Below are 15,655 nucleotides of genomic sequence, written 5' to 3'. Positions count from 1 at the left end.
ATCCTGTAACATGTGAATCAGTCCTTCAATGGGTGGAGAGAAAGGCTCAGGCCCTGGCCTCTAGAGCATCTTGTACAGCAAGTATTGAAGGACTCTATGCCTAAGAGCTGCTTGAGGACAGTAAATTGGATTAAACAGGGCAACTGAGTCAGGCAGTTCCACACATTCAGACAGCAACATGCTTGCACTTGCAGAATGACCAACAAACCACCCCTTCTTCCTGTGTTGTCTTCTCAAAAGAACCCTTTGGCCTCTGCTGCCCCCTGCTGACACCTCTTCCACGAAGTTGCTCTGATAGAAAACATCTACAGGGAGCACAAAGGGGCCTAAACAGCTGATGTGGGTTCATCTAAGAAGCAAGGGGACAGCTAAGAAAGTGTGCCCTGCCTTTATGATTATAGCTGGTCACTGGCATTAATTCTGTACGTACAGCCAGTTATCTCTATGGCAGCAGAAGAGACAGAGTGACTCTAGGTTACCTGTAAAATGATGAGAACTGTCCCCCTTACAGCCCGGCGTGGAAGAACAGGATAGGAAATTAGAAGCGTTCTACAAACAATGTGATTTTTTGTTATTGCTGACCTTCGGGCTGCAGCTGTATTGACAAATGTACTGGACTCCGCTTCTTAACTTCTCCGCGTTTTAGAATCACCACAAGCAAATGAGCACGAACAAGGAAACTGTGAGACTCCCGCCTGCCTGCTTCCCAGGTTGTTTCACTGAAGCTCATTTTTGTAAACCAACTCCGGTTCAGATCTTGAGCAATAATTCCAGCTCCGGGAGAGAGGTGGTGGTGGAGAAGAGAAACCCAGCAAGGCACAGAGGCAGGCAGATGAATCGGGTTCACTTTTATACTTCCAATTTATTACAAGTACAGCCCTTGGCAGAATCCCCCCCCTCCCCACCGAACAACAACCTTTTAAAAAATGTAGTCCAAAAGTTCCACTGTGTAAGGAGTCGCATAAAACGTTGGACAAAACAAAAAAAAGGGGGGGAGGACAGAAAGAAAGGCATGTTGCTGTTTATGAACGTCAGTGCTAGCCCACCCCCCCGGCGGTGTGAAGGGGAGCTGGCTGCAGTCTACAGGAACAAGCCAGGAAAGAAACACAAAGCAAAGAACCTAAAGCTAAGCTGGGCCAATCAGCAGCCATGGGGCTGCGCATGCTCCAGCCAGAGCGGCTGATCTGGCGAGGGCCTTTAGATATGGAGAGCAAACTCCATCGTGTGCTTCTTTCCCAAACTCCCAGCCTCGGATGTTTTGCTTTTTAAAAAAATCTTGAAATGAAAAAAGCCCGACAGAAAAACTTCAGTTACTGTGGGGGTGGGAAAATAAAAGAAATTCTCATTTAGGAGGCACAGCCTGCCAGGAGACCACTCCAAGAGGTTCCAGAAACATCATTTCTCAAACTGGGTGCTTTCTGTTTCAAACCTTCCCTTGACCAGGATGGGGGGGGGGGGGGGGGGGAAGAGGCGGGCTAGAAGGAGAATTACTAGAAAAGGAGACGAGAGAGCAAGTCTACAAAGTGTACAAAGCCGACGGCTTCCCTGGGTCAACTCCAGCTACTCTAAGGGAAAAGAGTGGTTTAGAGAGGGGGCAAATATAAAGCAGACATCCTCATATAAACTGTACAGTACATGTCAAAGCCAAGACGATTGTTATCTTACAAGGCATTTGTACAAGGTCACTGCCAGAAACAAGTCTTTCCTTAACTACAAAAAGGGGTTATAAAGTTACAGAGGACCAGTTCTGTCTTTCCCCCGAATACAGAGGGGTGCGCCACCCTCCTTGCTGTGTGCCTGGGCCATTAGGAGGGGGTGGGAGAAGGAACAGGCCCCTCCCCCCCCATATCCAAGAGATAGTCAAGCACCTGCAAATGCTGGTCTGTAACATGATGCTGGTGAAAGGTGATTGGCCTAGACAGGTAAGTGCTTGCCCGTTCAAGGAGGCGGTTTTCTCATGGGGGGGGCGGGGGGCGATGGGACTATCAAGTCAGACCATTGAGCAGCCCGCCCATACCCCTCGCCACAAAGAGCAGGAGAGGTGGGGGAAGGACAGAGGCAGCTCTGGTGCCAAGGACGCCCTCATCTCCTCACAGGCCAGAGCTGGCTCTGTCTGCCCACAGCCCCCTGCTAACAACTGAGTCCACGGTTGAGGAAGAACAAAACCACCCCTTTATCTCGAGGGCTTCAGGAAGTTGTGGAAAAGGTAAGGAGCTAGAGCGAGCCAAGAGGAAGGAAAAAAAGGGGCCAGGCCGAGGCTGGACTGCTCCCCACCTGCCTCCTGCCTCTGGGCAGCGGATCCTGCTGCAACCTGGGTAGGCCTGCTCCACCTGCGTCCCATCACTTGGCCCTTCATTTCTTCCTCCTTCGACCCCTGGAGTATTCCATTGCCTCTGGCTCACTGTCCCCTTCAGCTTCCTCTAGTCCGTGACTGGGTTGGGCCAATGGCCGCTTGCGTTTTCGGCGAGAGTACATGTGGCCAGGCAGATGTTTCTGCAACATGTCTGTCAAGCACTGTTCCGTCTTCTCCAGGCAGGCGAGAATGTGGCTGCCGTTCTGGTTGTATTGCTCGGCATTGGCAAAGACTTGCTTGATGTCGGAAAGGAAATCTTGTACAGACCGGTAGCTGCCGCACAAGCACTTGCTCTGCATGGTCTGGAAGTCCATGGGGCTGCTGATCACATCAAAATAATCTTCGGCTTCTTCGATGGTCACTGGTTCCCTGCCAAGCAATGCCACTTGGTTAGTAGGCAGCTGGGCATTGCCCAGGTCAGCTAAAGTGCCAGTCTTCTGTCCCACATATTTGACACTGGCACTCCTCTCCCTCACCCTGCACCAAACCGGTAAGAGCTATTAAGCCAGCAGTGAGCCACAGACAGGCCTAAGAAGCGCAAGGCCAGCAAATAACCCGCTGGTGACGGCTTCAAACCAAGAAATTGGGAAGTCAGCCACGTATGTTGGCTTGCAGTTGAACATTTACTGAGTGGGTACTAATCACTTACAGCCTCTGTCTAGAAGTGACCAGAGGAGAGTACGTCATGGAAAGAATCAGAGCGTATCAGTCATAGGACGGTCACTTTGTGATCACCTGCGGTTGTTGTTTCTTTTAACAGAGACCTGGCAACAATACCCTAAACTGGCAAGGGGAATAAAGGACCAGGGACATTCCATGTGAATCACTAACCCAGAATAAACGCCATACCACCTTAAGACAGATTTTGCCCTCCTAAAAGGAAGCTGGCCCTCCCCTCCAACTGCTTGGTAGGATACAGGGGGAGACAGAGGGTAGATAAAGGGTACCACTCCCTTCTGTATCCTTCAAGCCAGGTGGCAGTGTGAGGAAGGGATGGGAGGCTTGCATTCTGTGCCAGTCTCAGCAGCTGCCCATGTCTCTTGAAGCCTCACCTGAAAGGCCAGCTGAAGCGATACTTGATAAGTTTGTTGAGGATTTCCTCACACTTCTGTAGTTCCAGGGTCTGCCGGCGTGACACCTTTTTAGTCTGAAGCACCTGGAGTGGAGAACTTGTGTCAGAAAAAGTGCGGGAGAGATTACACCCAATATACCTCTGCAATCTAGGGGGGGGGAGCACGGACCGGCACATGCCAGGCACTCGCCTTGCAACCTCTGAATGAGGAATAGCAGGTGTATCCAGGAAGGGGGGAGGGGGAGAGAGAGGAGGAATTGCTTTCAGAAGCCTCCTGCTCAGAAGCAGGTGGGCTGGGGAGACCTGATACCATTGTACAAAGTGGGGCTTAGGACTTCCAAGGCCCGCCACTCTCTCCGGCAATCAGTGTAAAACAAAACGAGCGCTGCAGGGGCTTTGATGGGGTAGCCAAGGAACGCCCCGGCAGCTTGGATTTCAGGCCAGGAGCTGCTGGCATAGCTTTGCAGGCAGCCCAGCCCCTCTCCGGGGCACAGCAGGATTCTTCAAAGAACTTCAAAAGCGGCCGTGGGATCAACGGGATAGGGCGACCCACCGGCAGACGGCGCGTGGCAGGAGGGAGAGGCAGCCCACTCAGTTCAAGGGACAGGGGCAGCAGCAGCCTTTCTAATGCTGTCATGCTGGAGGAGCGTGAGCAGGGCCCGTGGCCAGCAATCCCTGTCTGCACCACAGGCCAGTACAGAGCGGGATCCTTCTGGCATTTCCTCTGGGCAAGCTCAGGTCTACGCCGGGGATAGGAAACAACAGGCCGATGCAAGAATATAAAGACTTTCTAACACCCCCGTTTAGCTAAAAAGGTCACATTTCTAGTCTTCAGGCTACAGGAAAGGAAAAGCAACAGGGACTATCCAAAATCAGGCCCATAATTATGTTACCACCACCAAGACCAGGGCATGCCCAAGCACACCGTGGCTACTTAAGTGTCCATTTGAGAAGTGACCACATGATCCCATTTGCCTCAGACGCTCAAGCAGAAGAAGAAAAGTCAGCTTTTATATCCCGCTCTTCTCTACCTTTAAGAAGTCTCAGAGTGGCTTATATTTCCTCTGCCCATAACAGACATCTTGTGAGGTAGGTGGAGCTAGAATTCTGAGGGAATTGGGACTAGCCCAAGGTCACCCAGAAGCCTGCATTGTGTAGGACTGGGGAATGAAACATGGTTGCCCAGACTAGAGTCCACAGCTCTTAACCACGACACGATGCTAGCCATGGCGTAGTGCTGTGAATCAAGGATGACATGTGGCCCAGGAAGAACTGCTCGAGATACACCCGACCCGCCCCCAGTCTTCCAGCAGGCTGACACGTCTGCCCGAAGAGTTCCCCTGCTCTGCAGCCTAGCTAGCAGGGAGAAGCCATCTCTTGACTTGGGCTGCTTTTCCTTTCAACTCTCCAAGACACTGGCCGGGGGAGGGGAGCAATTTCTGAACCGAAAGCCGAAAGCTTTATTTTTAAGATGACATGTGAAATGCAAACCAGTTGAATTATGTCCTGGATGCTGGGGAGGAACCACACGGGCAACAAGTGTCCGGGAAGGCTACCTTGGGAGGTTTGTGGCGCTTTGCATTGCTGGCATGTCAAACCCCCCCACCCCTTATGCCCCCCCTGCTTGCCACAGACATATGGCTGCTATTTAAAAGCTTTTAACAAGTTTCAGGCTGCCTGCTAATGGGAAGTGGGGAGAGAGAAGAGCAGAACTCTGCTAGAGAGGGATGCCTCGCATAGTTCTGTGACACAGCTCCGCACAATACACAGGGAGCTTCTTTGCATGGGGTGGGAGGGAAGCAGAGAAGCACCTGTTCTGCTTGGAACTCCTGAAAACACTATCTTGGGGTCTCGCAGCTCTTACCAGCTCGTCAATGTCTGCTTCGCCAACAGGTGCGGACCGCTGCCGGGATCCTCGGGTGGCATGCAGTGCCCGCTTCTTCCTTTGATGTCGGCCCCGCCTTAAAGGGTCTGCCACTGTGCCACCCTGCTTCCCCTTGGCTGCTTTCCGGGGTCTTACTGCAAGAGCCAAGAAAGCATTCAGTAAGAGTTTATACTGAAGGAAGAGGATGAGAAGGCAACTGCCCCACACGCTTCAAGATGGTCTCTGAGTCATTCGCTAACCAAAGGTGCAGCTGTTCACAATCTTCTGAGCACGGGAGTTACAAAAGGCCCAGCGTGCCGGGGATGAAGGCAGACAGGCTAACACACAATTTTCAACCCATAAGGAGTCCCATGTTAAAGGTGTCAGCGACTGAACTACAACCTTTGTTACACACATTCGCAGGTGAGACACGTAGATAGCGAGACTGAATTTTCGACCACCCAGTGGAAAAATTTCATACTGCGCCAGGCTTCATCACTCAACGTATCACATTCATTTTAATTAAGACTGCCAAGACGTTTTCCTCACTGGAGACCAGTCTTACAGGACTGTCCTTCCTTCGCTGCCATCCTGACTCAACTAGGACAGCTCGGTCAGTGAGACAGAGGACTCCTGCCGGCTCTTCCACGGCATGGCAGAAAAGCCACCACGGCAGGCTGCCGCTTCATGGGCACCTGGTAAACACAGCCGTGCGCAAGGCACCATCTTCTCCACTTCTTGCGTGGCATAAGGGGACCTTGGCCCACAACTGCTCTTCCTCATGCCAAGACCACAGCCAGTGCCAAACATTCTGGCACTCCAGCATTCTTTATAACAAACCTCAGGATCAGTAGAGCACAAGGACTAAATGCGACTCCGCCAAAATGGAAGATTTTTCCACAATGACCTTTCCTGATCAAATGCCTCGTAAAGCTGGGACTTGGGTGAAGGTCTTATTTTTAGTGATGGGCCCTCCTGGCCTTGGGGCCTGGCCAGGCCAGCAGGAAGGAGCCTGAACAAACTTCAAAAGCAGACAGAAATATCTACAATACAAGCTCCCTTCTGAGACTGGAAAGGGCTCCACATCAGTCAGGAGAGCAGATATAAACAGAATCGCAAACACTGACAGGCTCTGAATTGGAGCCAACATGCTGTTAAGTGGGACAGAGCATTGACCTTGAACAGAAGAGGCCCTGGATTCAAATTCTGCTGTCACATTAACTGTGTGTCTGGACAAACGTCTTCTTAAACTGGACAATAACTAAGCTACCCTGCACACAGCTATTATAAAGGACATCCAAATGTTCTGTGGAAGTTTGGAGTTCAGAACAAAACTCAACAAATAAACTGGTTTAAACGAGACAGTCAAAAGCTGTAGTTTTTAAAGCAGTTAAAAGATGTATTCTGGGATGTATCTGGAGATGCCCAATCAGACCAATAAAGCATTGCCACCATTTTTCCAACACTGTTTTTGGAGTTGAGGCAACCACAGCCACTGACAATCAAAACAGCACACCCCAATTTTCCTTGCAAAGACGCATTTCAGTGAGAAGAAAAACGCATCTAGAGGAAAGAAGAGTTTGAATGTATATCCCCCTTTCTCTCCTGTAGGAGACTCAAAGGGGCTTACAATCTCCTTTCCCTTTTCCCCTCACAACAAACACCATGTGAGGTAGGTGGGACTGAGAGAGCTCCGAAGAACTGTGACTAGCCCAAGGTCACCCAGCTGGCGTGTGTGGGAGTGCACAGGCTAATCTGAATTCCCCAGATAAGCCTCCACAGCTCAAGCAACAGAGCGGGGAATCAAACCCAGTTCCTCCAGATTAGAATGCACCTGCTCTTAACCACTATGCCACTGCTGCTCCAGGAGAGGACTATTCAACAGGAGTGTATAAAAGTTATGGAGTCAACGCATATGAACTAGCCACACCCTCCAACTGAAGAGCATCACAAATGCCCAGCAGGAGACACAGCAGAGAATCCATGATGATCACCATCTATACTACACACATGACGTGCATATGAAGCTTCCTCATGCCAGCCCCTTGGCCAATCAAGCTCTGTACTTCCCATCCAAACTGGCAGTGGCTCTCCCAGGTGTCAACAGAGTCTTTCCCATCATCTACTACCTGAAATCCTGAAAGATTCTGCATCTGAAGCATATGCTCTGCTGCTGAGTGCTGGTCCCAGCACCAAAGCATGCTCAGTACTGATCAGGGGCTTTCAAAGCAGCACTACATGAATGGCCCCAGTAGAGGCGGGGTGGAAGGGGAAAGTACTGCACTGAAAGGCATCATAAAGTGACAGCAATAATTACAGTTGCCAGTTGCTCTGGATTCTGCAGAAGTTACCAATTGAAACCTCAGTTGCACAGGAAGAAAAAAAGGGAGGATTTTGTTTTGGTGTTTAAGGACTGCAGTAGCTCTGAAGGGCAATGCAGGCGCCCGAAAAGTGATTTACTCAGGTACGCCACTTTTGTTTCCACCCCATCCAACAGCTCTTTGTTGTTTATCAGTTGTTCCAACAGATTTTGGTCAGCTGCGTTAATACCCAAGCCTGGGGTGGTTAGAAAGATGGCCCTCGCCTTGTTTTCACAGACTGACGACAACGACAAACAACACTGATCCTCTCGGGCTCTTCCAGCATCACAGCGATCTGGCAGACGTGAACTTATCAGCAGGCGGATTTAGGAGGCTCTTTCCGAAGCCTGTAGGTGCCAGTCATGTTATTTCTATTCCAGCCGCAGACAGGCCAGTCTGTGAGAACGGCTGGCATAGGAGGCATCTTATTTACAGAAAAATCCCTCCATCCAAGGTCAATTTCAGGCATATTCTCTGCAATGTCTCGAGCATTTTCTCTCCCAGGGGCATTCTAATTAAAATGAAAAGCTCAGTGTACATTTTAAAACTACAATTCACTGTGCCCATAGCTCGAGCTTTTTTCCCCATGACAAACCACGCAGCATCAACATACTTAGCCCCGCTGCTAAAGCCAAGTGACCTTGATTCAGATGTGATAAAGCATCCAGGTATGTGAGAAAGCAGGGCTTTACACTTGAAAGACTAGAAAGGGGCCGGAAGACAACACTGATCCCAGAGGTGACCACGTTCCACCAAGCAGATCCATCCGCCTTTCTTCCAGGGCAGGTCAATGTTCGGTTCAGTATTTGCCACACAAAGAGAAACATGGCTACCAACTAAGGAAAGATCCACCAGGGGTCTGTGGATACCAAGCAGCAGCTCCTCCATCCAAAGCTGCCAACGCACACCGCTCAAACTCCTAAGCAGGGACTGTAGCTGACGATCATGGCCGACTTACGTTTTACCCCAGCCACTTCATAATCTTCCTCTTCTTCCTCCACCCCTTCGTCATCATCCTCTTCCTCAGATTCTTCCTCTTCAGCTTCGCTCTCCTCTTCTACCGAGTCTTCCGCATAGTTTCTATAGAGAAATTCAACAACAGTCAGTCTTTCTCTCTCTCTTAGGGTTTCAGACTTAGGCAGGCTTCCCCTCTCCTTTCTTCATGACATCAGCATGCAGGGAGACCAGATAATATGTCTGGCTATGAGGAGTTGCTTCTGAAGCACATGCTCGCTGCGCAATCAAAAGCCCAGCGTGGCTTAACAGTGTCAGATGAACCCTGAGGAGATCCAGGGGTCAAATCATCATTCTGACAGAATGCTGCCTGGGTGACCTTTGCCAGTCCCTCTCTTGTTACTTATTTCAAAGGATTGTTGTGAGACTAGAGGAAACCTCAAAAGTGAAGCAGGACTGGCCCTGGTTATTACTCGGATGGGAGACCTCTAAGGAAGACCAGGTGTGCTATCCAGAGGCAAACGACTGCAAACCACCTCTGTTAAGTCTTTTGCCTTGAAAATCCTATTGGATGGGCCATGTCAGCTGTGACTGGACAGCATTTTACAGACACACAAAGGAAAGGGAACTATGTATACCCTGAAAGCTCTGAGCTCCCTGGAAGAAAATTGGGATAAAAATATAGTTGACCCTTCACCCCTGTACTCCCACCCAATATGGCTAAAGGTCTGAATGGCACATAAGAATCCTGGGTGGCAGAAATGCCATTCCACCGGGGTTTTATGCACACAAAAGTTCTCAACTCTTCAAAGTTTTCTCACTCTGAGGATCTCACTCGCGCCCTTCCCACAAGACAGCTCGTACTGGTAGGCCAGAAAGCACAGCTTCATACCCATATCTTTCAAGCTTGGTGCACAGGGCAGAGCTATGGAAGCCACAGGCACAAAAGCGACTCACCCAAAAAAAAAAAGGGCATTCCCCTTACCTGCCCCGGGAATTCCGCCTAGCGACAGAAGGCTGGCAAGCAGGGCACTGCCACTCGCCCTCCGGGATTTCGTAGAGGGCTGGCCTCAGGCAGAAGAGATGGAAGGCTTTGTTGCACTCGTCGCACAAAATGAGTTTGTCATCCTCACCTGGAAAAGCAGGAGTGGGGAAGGGGGAAAAAAAAGAACATTGGCAACATAATGAGAAACAGGTAACTGAAACTGCGCCAGCAGCACCCTGTGTCACAATATGAGAAGAAATCTCTCCACAGTGCCAAGGACCACTTTGGGAGAACTCAGGAAGGGTTCTAGCCTCCACGCTTTCAACAGGAAATAGCTGCCATGGCAAATGCTTCATCGTGCCTGCTCCAAAAATCAAAGCCTGGCTGAGTCCCAAGTAATTGAGAAGGACCGCAGGAAGAAATATTTGGATGCTGGCACCAAAGGGCAAGTTCCCACCTCAAGCAGAACAAAGGACTTTCAACACTTGGTGACTGCTCCCTGTTTTCAAGCTTCTTAACCTTATATTCTGCCGGTCTAGCTGTCCTTGCCCTTCTTCACAGCGTCTTTTTTACAGGACCACCATGCCTTCTTGGTTCTTTTCCTGTCTGTTTTATCCCATAAGCCAGCTGGACATTTCCAGCGTCAGGCACTGAACTCACCCAGTACCAAATGATATCCAAAGACGTTATATCCAAAGGAGGCACACAGAATTGCTTTTATTCTTTTTTTACTTACAACAAAGAACGGTGTGCTTTGTATGGCAAAGAGTACCAACAAACAGACAAAAAAGCTAAAGCTAGCGAAAGGAAGGAAACAGATGCTCCTGGGGTTATTTGCAAACTGTTCTGAGGTCCAAAAAATGTATGAAAATGTACATTTTACAAAAATGAAGGCAGCCGTCTCCACAGCCTCTCCAAGAATGGTGGTGCAAACTAACTTGGAGGTGAGAAAAACTTCAACTGCTTGTGTCAGACACTGCCCACCTGCCAAGACAGGGGCATTTGGAAGTTCACTGTGGAGAACGGCTGCTTGTTTGCCAGTACTTTTGAACTCTACTGCAGTACTTCATTGCCATGCCTTTGGGGGACAAAGGCGAAAGAGGTGCATTTTCATCTTAAGAGTGTTGTTAAGCGATGTACTAAATCAAATAAGCTTACAATCAGTAGAAGTTTTGGAGTCAATCTCGAGTTTTGATAACTTTTGATACCAACAAAATTCCTATTGAAAAAAAAAAAGGACCTTCCTGGCCTCAAGAGGAGTGTTCCCATTTCATGTCTTTAAGGACACTTCCACCCACCCGTTATTTTCAGTGACCACATCTGAACATCCAGATGTGCATTTTCAGGATAACCTGCCCACCCCTAATTTGGAGACAAGGTTTCCTCAGAAAGCAGAGGGCAGCCCACCTGGCTAGTCCTCAGTGGCCACACCCTCCTCCCAACAACACATACCCTTCTTTCGACACACTTTGCACCGGGCATTCTCCGCCGACATGTCCCACTTGATGCAGGCATCCAGCATGCCAAGTAACACGTGCACCCGCGAGAAGGTCTGTGCCTCACGGATTGCAATCTTCCACTTCTCCACAGCTGAAGCAACCTGGGGGCAGAACAAGCGGCTTAGGGCAAGGCTCTGAAGGACTTGGGAGGCATTTGGCGCCCCTTCCCCCTGGGCTCTCGACAGCTGTAGCTCAGGCGACAGCAAAAATTTCTTCCCCTCTCTGCAGCCTCCGAGGCCCACAGCTCTTACTCAACATACCCTGGACGGCCAAGCCTGAAACGGCTACATTCTTGACTTTGAAATCCAAACCAAATACCAAATGCTTGTCCGTCAAGGAAAACAAACAGCAGAACTTTAGCTCTGTTAATTGTAGGGACAGCTGGGGAGGCAAAGTTCAGGTCACAAAACTCGGGAACAGCCCAAGCTGCCCTCTAGCGGCAGCTTGGAAGAACCAGCCTGGATTGCACAGCTGGGCAGGGATCAGCTGACGCCAGCCCCAAGGCAAAAGGGCTCGGTCTCAACCCAACAGCTTCTCTGACCAGCTGTGCGGATGACCTACAAGTAGTTCTGGCAAACCAACAACAGGATCAGCTTTCTGCTCAGAAAAGTCACAATCTAAATTGGGAGAGGGGAGAGAGAAGAGAAAAACCTGCCTGCAGCCACCATGGGATCACTTAAGAAACACCTCTTGGTGTACCAACAAGGAAACAATGGTGCTCAGTCAAATTCACCTCCTTCTACCCATGGAAAGGCAAGCTTTGGTGGGAACAAATGAACTCTGCTGTTAACAGCAGTTCAGGAGCCAAGCTAAACCCAGAATTTCTGCAGAGTTGCACATTCCCCTCCCACTGATTCTGAGAAGTGCATTGTAAACGGGACACCTAGGAAAACAAGCCTTCACACCAGTCTAGAGTTCCCTCCTGGTGGTTCACTGGTGCAGTACCTGAACGCAAAAGGCAGCCAAGAAAGTGGAAAAATGTGGTAGCTCATCAAGCACTCTGCTTTTTGCTGAATGCCCGGAGTGTTTCCTCAGACATAATTTTCCAAGGAGCTGCTGGTAGAGTTTTGCTCTTAATATACTTGTGCCAAGATAAACCTGCAGAAGCTGTTGGCAGAATCTGTTCCCTTACAATTTTTTTTTGGGGGGGGGGGGGGGGGGGCGCATCCGGCTTCCCAAGCACTACAAAGAAAGAATTTGCTTCCCGTCAGCTTCCTCTATAAAGATGGAAACTAAAGAGCAAAACCCAGTTAAACACCAGCGAAATGCCTGCTCAGAATGCCACGGAATTAAAAAATGGAGCCATTTGACAGGACAGCTCCAATGGCTTAGCATGTGCAGCAATGCTGCCACCCCCCACCCCCACCCCCACCCCCGATCTTTGATCACCTTCTGCCCCTCCTCTTCCCTACTGGTTTGAAGACGACAAGCAGGAGGGGTCAACAGTTGCACATGAACAGCCAAAGCAGCTTCCAGGAAAAAAGGGAAGTAACAGGCAACTTCAAGCAGGGAGTCAATCCTGTGTTTTTACTCCTAGGCAATTTTGAGAGCAAAAGCCGACTGCCAGATTTTGACTGTTCTTTAAAGAAGCGAGCATGACCCCGTCAAAAGACAAGAAATAAGGAATCTGCAGGTCTACTATCCATTTACCCCAAACTCAACTTGTTCCAAATTACTCTCATCTTCAAGTAAATTCACCTTAAACTGGAACCTCAGATTGCTCAGTTTTATCCTTTCAAAGGGCTTAGGTGGTGGTAGCTGCTCCTTGCAGGAGTGGAGGGGGTGCTTCCTGTTCTCCATCTCAGCCAGGCAGTACAAGCCATTGCCCACCTTCCCTCCATCCCAAGGATGCAAAGAAAGTATCAGACCAGCTGAGTGTGCCCTCCCCTCCCCACCCCACCCTAAATCCCATGTTGCAGCTTATCATTACTGATCAAGACCTTGGCTTCTTCAGCCACTCTCTTCTCCTCATCCATCTCCTCAGCCTTGGAAACGGAGTCTTCTCCTTGATGCTTCCTCCTCTTCTGTTTAGGTGCCATGAAGCCTTGCAAGAACTTCTTAATGACGCTGGCCTGGAGGTCGATCACACACTCCCCAAAATCCTTCAGATTGTCCAATGAGCAAACCTGATCAAAAAGCACACGCGCGTTATTTCTACTGCGCGGAAAGACTCACCAATTCTCAACAGGGCTCCACAAAAACAGCTTCATTTCATTTTGCATTTAGCAGAAAGGCATGCTCTTCCTACAACTTGGGGAAGGTCAAAGCTAGGGTGTCCCAGCTTTGAGTCCATGCATCACACCATGTGTTATTAAAGAGCAGGGCTATCAAAATCCAAGCCCTCCACTGGCTCAGTAAACACCTACAGAGGCCCTTCGGAGCTTCAATTCAACTCAGTTGCAGGCAAGGAATCTACTATTAATGCTCTCTATCTCATGGCCAGCAGTTGTTCCTGCACATCTGCATCAGCTGCCAGAACTCTCTGCAGCATTCTGCACCTTTTTGAGGGGTATTTTCCCTACTGCTCTTGGCCCAGAGCTTTCGCTTCTGCAAGACAACGCAGCAAGAAGCCTCAGACCTCAAAAACTTGATCAAATAGATGTTAGGAGCCCCCTATTTTTCAGCATTAGGAAAAATGCTAGTAGGAGTGTAAGGAATGGCTTGGAACCAGCAGGGAAGCAGCACACATCAAGATGTCAGTGGCCAAGGGCACACAGGACCCGAGGCACAGTCCAAGCAACATTTCCCCTGCCCCAACCTCCCAGGGCAATAACTAATGCAGCTGCTTTCAGTTCAAAGCTTAAAAGGGCAAGAGAACACATGAAGCTGCCTCAGACAGAATTAGGCCGCCGGTCCAGCACCGTCTGACCGGCAATGGTTTTATTTATTTACAGCATTTATTACCCTGCATTTATTACCCTACCTTTTCTCCCCAAGGGGGACATAAAACAGCTTACACCATTCACTTCCTCCATTATTTTATCCTCACGCCAATCTGGTATAGTGGTTAAGAATCAATTCCTTCCTCTAATCAATTCCTTCCTCATCCACATGAAGCCTGCTGGGTGACCTTAGGCAAGTCACAGTTCCCTCAGAATTCTCTCAATCCCACATACCTCCCAAGCTGTCTGATACTGGGGAGGGGGAAAGGTGATTGTGAGATGCTTTAAGACTCCTTACAGTAAAGAAGCAGGGTCTGAAAATCAACTTTCCTTCTAGGTTATGCTGAGAGTGTGCGATACTCAGCAAGGGGATTTGAACCTGGGGTCTCCCAGATCCTAGTTCCACACGCTCACTGAAACACCACGCTGGCTCTGCCAGGGAAAGTTATTTCTCCAATGCCACACTATGGCCCCCACCCCCAAAAGGCAATGGGTGATCAAGGAGACTTATGTTAGCGGGAGAATGTTTGCACAATTTCCCCAGTGTGTTTTTACCCTGGCTTCAAACTCTGTCTCACTGACGTATCCCAGGCCGCCTTTCTGCAGCCGGGTAGCAACCTCGATGAGGTCACTGCGCAGGAAATTCAGCAATTCCTGGCTGCCGTCACAGGACTTCAAGCCAAGGTTCTGCTTCCGAGCCAAGTGCATGGAATGCGTGATGTCTTGATACCTAAGAGAGGATGAGACGGACCAAAGATCTCGATCAGGTCTCTTGAACCAAGAGCTTAATTAGGAAAACAAGAGCTGCCATTCGCTAGGCAACCTTTCGGAATATGGAATGTTTTGAACTGAACGCATTTGCATAGCTGGCAATAAGCGAGTCAAAGGGTCGTTCCACATGAACTGAGCAAGTTCAGTACTGGACGTCAGGGCTAAAATTTCACAGCAGCGCTCAGAAATTCCAGAAGTTTTTTCAATGGGAATATCCAGAAGTATTCAGGGTCTTTTTAAAAAGTGCAATTTTACATGTTCATTAAAAAAAATAATGTGGTCTTACTGCACCCACAAAGATTTGGTTGAGGTTTCAAAGATCAGATCATCTATAAATCATTTTCTCAACCCAATAGTATACTGAAGTAGTATTTGGCCAAGCCACACAGACAGAACTAGGAATATAAAGACCCAGAAATAACAGGAAATTTGTGGGTGTGCGGAAGGTGACAACATTTAGTTTTGCTAAGGACATTTTTCCAAAATTGATAATCCCTGTGTATACTGTAGACATAAATATTTTCAAGAATACATTGTTTAAGTGTAAATAATTCTGGCAATAGTATGTTACAGTGTATGAAAAATTATTAGAAAGTTCAACGTTTTCAATGTTATAAAGTTAAACCTGACCATGATGTCTACCTACTGTAGAGTCTACCTAATGTAACTATAGGAAATTATTTCTGTCCAAATAATATCAAATTTGACTTCAAATTTCAGCTTTTATTTTTTACTACTTCTCCTCAGATGACAAAGACTGATATACATGTAACTACATGTAGTTTAAAGTCCAGCAATCTCCAGCTCTTCTTCTCTGCAAATTTGCATTTTTCATTGCAAAAATGTACAGCACTTATGCTTTTAATGATGCAATTTAAAGTAGTAAAAGTAGTATGTTGTTAAAATAGTAAAATA

At 48.7% G+C, this 15,655-nt stretch overlaps 1 protein-coding gene across 1 annotated transcript in view; it reads right to left on the bottom strand.

The window, feature by feature from the left end:
* Positions 1-842: 842 nt before the first annotated feature.
* BAZ1B (bromodomain adjacent to zinc finger domain 1B) overlaps positions 843-15,655 on the bottom strand; it is a 32,296-nt gene continuing 17,483 nt past the window's right edge. Inside the window, exons 12-19 of the mRNA XM_048518784.1 lie at positions 14,525-14,699; positions 13,028-13,213; positions 11,041-11,188; positions 9,589-9,736; positions 8,608-8,729; positions 5,290-5,444; positions 3,406-3,509; positions 843-2,722 (exon numbers count right to left, since the gene is read on the bottom strand). Of these exons, the coding sequence (XP_048374741.1) occupies positions 2,353-2,722; positions 3,406-3,509; positions 5,290-5,444; positions 8,608-8,729; positions 9,589-9,736; positions 11,041-11,188; positions 13,028-13,213; positions 14,525-14,699 (1,408 nt within the window). The 3' untranslated portion in view covers positions 843-2,352. The remainder of the gene's footprint in view (positions 2,723-3,405; positions 3,510-5,289; positions 5,445-8,607; positions 8,730-9,588; positions 9,737-11,040; positions 11,189-13,027; positions 13,214-14,524; positions 14,700-15,655) is intronic.

Source organism: Sphaerodactylus townsendi, linkage group LG16, assembly GCF_021028975.2.
Source record: "Sphaerodactylus townsendi isolate TG3544 linkage group LG16, MPM_Stown_v2.3, whole genome shotgun sequence".
In the NCBI taxonomy this organism is placed as follows: domain Eukaryota; kingdom Metazoa; phylum Chordata; class Lepidosauria; order Squamata; family Sphaerodactylidae; genus Sphaerodactylus; species Sphaerodactylus townsendi.
The sequence above is the reverse complement of the archived record's forward strand: the minus strand, read 5'-3'. Positions and strand labels throughout refer to the sequence as shown.